Below are 6069 nucleotides of genomic sequence, written 5' to 3'. Positions count from 1 at the left end.
AGGAGTGACACTGGACAGGTTGGGTGAGCCTCGGGTTTGGTCCCTTTGGGAGCTACTAAGTCCTGAGGCCACTGTTTTGATCTACCCCATACCCTACAAAGGGTTCAGAACCAGGCCAAGCCGGGATTTTCTCAGCTTCCCCAGAGGGAGAGAGCGGTGGCGGGGGCGTGGCAGCCGGACCTTTCTCTTGAGGAGGCGAAGTCGCGGGGAGCACTGAGCCTCTCCGAGAGCCGGGCTGGTCCTCTGAAGGAGCTTCAGGCAGAGGATCTCATCCTATCGCCGCTCTGCTCCACTGTTTTTCGGTAGTTCCTTTTTTGGTACATGGTCTTGTCAAACGTTGCCTGTCACTTCTGGGGCTCAGCAGTCTGTCCCGCGGCTCAGCTTATTAGAAGTTTCACTGTGTCCAGAATAAGGCAGGTTCGGACCCAGGGGCCTACACATGTTAGGTCGCACCCTCTACCTCTACGAGCTGCCCTCCACCAGGATGCAGGTGCCGGGAAGGGCTCAGTCCTGACGCGGGCGAGCGTGGCTTAGATGTTTCTATCTAATAGTCGGCCACCTCACTTCCAAGATGAAAATTTAATCGTGTCTCCTCGATAATGCATAAGAGATGAAAGGAGTTGAAAGCTGTTAAATGGGATAGTGATACTTCAAAAGAATATGACATGGGCATTAACTCTTCGGCTTTTTGAACACCTTTTTAAAAAAAGCCTTCTGGTTTGAGGTCTCTTAATTACAACATTCAGTGATTTATATTTTGTAAGAAAATGACTTTCCCTCTTGGTAAACAAACGGCTCTGTCCTTTAGATCTTCTGGTTGGTGCACTTTCCCCTTTGTACTGATCTTGTAATTTTACTAACAGCCACCCTAGCCCCTGGAAATGGAGGCTTTATGGAGACAAGAAATTCCGTTAATATATATTAGAAAAAGTTCGGATTCCAGTTGTTTGCCCAACGTCAGCAGTTTTTCAAAGAGAAGAGTGAAAAAATAAGCTTATGACTGAAAAAAAATTCCTCTGGCTACTTTACAGTGTTTGAATAGCATTTCTTATATTTAAAATAACTTGTATGAGACAGCAGCCTTTGAAGTACAGTAGTTTTTAAAGCTATAATCCAGAGAAAGAAACAATTCCCTTGGATGAGGCCCCTTTAAAGATCATTTTCCTTGAACTTTACATCCCCTTTGAAGCAACTGCAGTGAGGATGCAGATGTTAACTAAGAGACAGGAAGTTAGTACTACAGAAGAAAAAGGAACAAATGATGTATGAGTTGTTGGGGCTAGATTTTATTTGGTTAACATTTATATTGAAAGGTTTTAATGTCATTGCCTAGACTGATGGTATTAAGGAGTAGTGTCTACTGTGTGTGTTGGGAGGCACAAGGTGATTCAGTCAGATGTGGGGAGAAAATATTAGAACTTCTGTTTGTTTACCTTTTAAAACTACTCTGTTTTTTAAAAAACTTTTCTATCTGTGAATGTATAATGGGATAGTTTATTAAGCTAGTAATACATGTATATAAATAAACATGTTGAGGATGAATTCCCAAATGTATTTTGTGTACATGGAATTCCCAAAAGTATTTTGTGTACATAGGATATGTGATCAAAAAGTTTAGAGGCCAGTGGCCTAGAAGATGCCTAATGTATAGGTGGTAAGTATATTAAAGAGGTTTATTGCTGCAAACATTTCATTTTGCTAAGATATTTTATACTGTTGAACATAATTGAGCAACTAATGTTGAAGCCCAGTTTGCTCTGTCATGAACTCTGATCTCTGTTTTTCCCTTCCAAGAGCCTAAGCTTTTATTAATGTAGCAGAATTTTTATATATGAAGTAGAGAATAATGCTAAACATTGTTATTATTAAGAAAGTTAATAATAAAAGTTCAGAAGCACAAAGTTTTACATCCTTGTGAAGTCCTCAGCCCATTCCATTCGCCCTTTAGCCCCACCACTAATGAAATTTCTCTCAATATCTTTACCAGTGACCTAATTATCAAATCTATTGCTTCCTTCCTATGGTACTTGGCTTATTGTAGGCACTTAAATTTGCTGGATAAATCAATGAATGAACAAATTGGGTGACCTGTTTTTAGTGCTACTACAACTGAAATACTCCTTTATCTTTTGAATTCCCTTCTTTTTCACGACTCTTATTTTCTTCTGATCCTCCTATTTATTTTTGGCTTCCTTTGTTCTTTCCATTTTCCACTGAAATGTGAATATCCTTAAGATTTCTCCTTTGGGCATCTTTCCTTTATAGCTCTAATGCTCTTGGATTATCATTCAGCACTCTTTTCCTGAGCTTTGACTCATTTTTAACCATCCATAAATAAAAACTTTCTGTTTGTGCCCTATGTACTGTAAATTTAACACATTTAAAATTAAAAGTCACTGTATACCATTAGAATGGCTACAATTAACAATAACAAAATTCTAACAATACCAAGTGTATAGCCAGGATACAGAGTAACAGGAACTCTTATATGTTGCTAATGGGAATGCAAAATGTTATAGTTACTTTGTAGTTTGGCAGTTTCTTATAAAATGCGAAGCATACTCATATTATTCATCAATCCTACTCCTAGGTATTTACCCGAGAGAAATGAAAACTTACTTTTACACAAAAACCTGTACATGAATGTTTATAACAGATTTATTCGTAACTGCCCTAAACTGGAAACAACCTAGATGTCCTTCAGTAAATGAATGGATAAACTGTGGTATATCTGTACAATAGAATATTACTCAGCAATAAGGAGGAATAATCTATTGATACGTGCCAACAATATGGATGACTTATAGATGCACTATGCTAAATGAAAGAAGCCAATTAAGAGTACATACTGTTATTATTTCATGTATGTGGAATTCAGGAAAAGGCAGATCTATGGAAGTAGAAAACAAATCAGTGGTTGTCAGGTTTTAAGAGTGGGAGAAGGACTAATAGGAGCAGCGTGAGGAAGTTTTGGGGGGAGTTATGAAGCTGTTCTGTATCTTACTGTGTTGGTTATATGCCTGTGCATTTTGTCAAATTCATAGTACTGAAAGAGTGATTTTTGCTGTATAATTGAATGCAGTATTTTCATCTCAAAAACATGGAGGCAAGAAAACAAAACCACCAGTCTGTTCCTTTATCGGTATTCCTTATTTTGGGTTATTTTGTCCTTATACTGAAATGGCTCACACTAAAAACCATGGAGTCATACTCAACTCCTTTTTCTTCCTTACTGCATATTCCTTACATTCATTTGGCCTCTAATTCTTATTGAATCAATTTCTGAAATGTTTCTGGAATCAATCTGTCTTCTATATTTTTCAACGCAGCTACTAATATAGTTTAGGTCTTTATCATCAAAGCTTGAAACAACCTTCACTTTAATTTCTTTAATTCTATTCCTTAGGATCAAGTCCAGATTTCTCAACCAGATTGCAGGAAGCATATGTTTTCTTACCTACCTTTCCAGCTTTATCTCCTGCCCCTTCTCCCATGCATCCTCTTGTTCAGGTACACTTGATTTCTTACTGTTCCATGTTTATGCCAGGCTTCTTCATGAATTCTGTGTTTACATATATTCCCTCTGTCTGACATACTTGTTCCCTTCCTTTTCCCCTTTCATCCTCTTCCCTGGCAAATTCTTGCTCATCCTTAAGACAGGATAACTGGGAAAACTTTCAGAACTCCCTAAGGCACAGTTAGTTTCTGTGTCTTCTGTGCTCTCGCAGGATTTAATGCTTATGTATTAGTGTACTTTACTACTTAAAATATAATTTGCCAGTTCATTAATCTAGCTCTTCTATATCAGGGACGGCATATAAATGCCCATCTCTCCTTCTCTCCTGTTTACTTCATAAGTGCTAATTGATTACAGCATTCTCTCTGCCTATACATGGGTATGTCATCAGAATTTATCAGAATAACATTCTAGATAGGCATTAATTATCTCTCATATTAAATTCAAATAGAAACCCTGCTTTAGACTGATTTTTTTAATGTGTAAATGCAGGATAGGTTATAGTATTAGTAATTTTGTATTTGTTTCCAATAATACCAAAATATTAATATAATACTAAGAAGTGTTTATAATTCTTTTTCTAAAACTATTATATATATTCAAATATACAATTTTATGTTTATATAAAATATATATTTTAAATGTACTTATTAAAATGTTTATATAAATGTTAATTTTTAAAAAACATTTATAATAAAACTACTTAAAAATAAAGTAGAAGTATTTCAGTATTTTAAAAGAACTAATTATACTCTAGTACTGAAAACTGGTAAGGCAGTCATAACTCAGGTCATGACCTGTGTGGCTTTAGTTCTTTAGGCAGTGCCTTAAGTAAATGAAAGAAGACAGACCCCAATAAATATGTGAGGTGTGCTTACTGAAGCCTGATACCATATTTTATTGAAAATAAGACAATTCATTGCTGGTTATTTCTTGATCTTTCCATAAGCTGTAATTTAGAAGTTTTTTACCCAACTATTTCATGATTAGTTCCTGGCTGACAGTAATTTTAAGATGCATCTCACTTACAGAAAGTTTAAAATACCAGGGATGGGGGAGTGCATCTCAGAATCAGTTAGGGTATTGAATTAGGGTAATGACTTTGTGTTTAGACCAAAATCTATTATTTGATAGTTAAGTTCTAAAATATTTGGTCATTTTGCTCCAATTTTGATATGGCGGTGAAGAAATGTATTCTTTGTACATAATTTTCAGAATGGGTTTTGTTGGTCTATTTAATCCATGAGCCTGAATTTAATTGCCCTAGAGTAAACATCTTGTGTTGTTTTGAGAGTTACCAGTATCTGTTTTCTTCTCTCCTAATCTTAAGATGCCATGGCTAGTCCAGGGAAAGATAACTATAGAATGAAAAGTTATAAGAATAAAGCCCTAAATCCCCAAGAGATGCGTAGACGAAGAGAAGAAGAAGGAATACAACTTCGAAAACAAAAAAGGGAAGAACAGGTAGGTGTTTTAAAATATTTAATTCTGTTAACATAAAAACATTATATAAAGAGTTTAGAAGTAGTATTATTATTGCTGCTAATTTTTAGATAATTTTAAATGAAAAATATGTTTTAGGAAATTGAATATGGGTAAATATATATTTTAGTTTATTAGGCTCCAGTAATAATATTAGCAAATTCACGAATCAGAATCCTGTGCTATTTTTAATCACCAGCAAGAATGGCTTCTCCTTTCCATTGATAAACCTTTTACATTAATATTTCTGCTCCAGTGCTAAGAAATTTTTACTCTTGAGCCTATTTAGATCACTTCCACTTGTCATTGTAAAATTTGCCCCCTAAAAAAAGTTAATTGTATTCATTTGTTGCTTTATGATTTTCATAGCTCTTGCCCCTAAATTAATTATAATCATTTTCCTATGCTATTCATACTGTTCCTCCTATAGTCTATCAGGCAGACCTCTTAGCCTTCTCTGTTTGAACTTTATATATGTGACATAAGGAATAGAAAAATTAAAAGAATGCATCTCAACATTTTTCATTCCAGGATATACCTAAATTTAGGAGTATTCATAAATAATTAGGAGGGTATGGTCCTTACATACATGAATTAAAACTAATGTGTAAAAAGGACTAGCAATGAAGAAAGTAGAAAAAGGCCTGTTTTGGAAATATGACTATTTGTTGTTCCCCTATTTGTAGTAGCTAACATAGTCTCTACTATATTACAGTAGGTACTCAAAAAAAAAAAATCTCTTGAATAAATGAATAGAAAGAGAACTGTGTACAGACTGAGGAACAGCAGAATTTATTTAGCTATCAAAAAGTATGTGATACCAGATTTTTTTCGTCAATTTTGATTTATGAGATGTACCTATAAATCTTTCTCAGTGACCTGACCATGTCTCTTTCCTCCTCTGTTTTTTTTCTTTATATTCACTCCTGAGTTAATAAGCATAGGGTCCTCTTTCCTGAGAGCTGCTCTCTATTCCTTGTTAATCTAATATACTAACTCTGTTAATATACCACATTATCTCACTCATATAACAGATATGCTTTTTAACTAAGATTTTCTTCTTAGACATC

At 35.0% G+C, this 6069-nt stretch overlaps 1 protein-coding gene across 2 annotated transcripts in view; it reads left to right on the top strand.

The window, feature by feature from the left end:
- Nucleotides 1–151: 151 nt before the first annotated feature.
- Nucleotides 152–6069, top strand: part of KPNA5 (karyopherin subunit alpha 5) — a 45947-nt gene continuing 40029 nt past the window's right edge. The window contains exons 1-2 of one of the 2 annotated variants that reach the window (XM_065888503.1): nucleotides 152–200; nucleotides 4848–4981. In XM_065888503.1, coding sequence (XP_065744575.1) covers nucleotides 4853–4981 — 129 coding nt within the window. In that variant the 5' untranslated portion in view covers nucleotides 152–200; nucleotides 4848–4852. Of the gene's footprint in view, nucleotides 201–4847; nucleotides 4982–6069 lie in introns of those variants that run through there. The other variant, XM_065888502.1, reaches the window with a different exon arrangement.

This window comes from Phocoena phocoena, chromosome 12 (genome assembly GCF_963924675.1).
Source record: "Phocoena phocoena chromosome 12, mPhoPho1.1, whole genome shotgun sequence".
NCBI lineage: Eukaryota > Metazoa > Chordata > Mammalia > Artiodactyla > Phocoenidae > Phocoena > Phocoena phocoena.
Note: the sequence above shows the minus strand (reverse complement) of the source record. Positions and strands in the feature narration are given on the sequence as shown.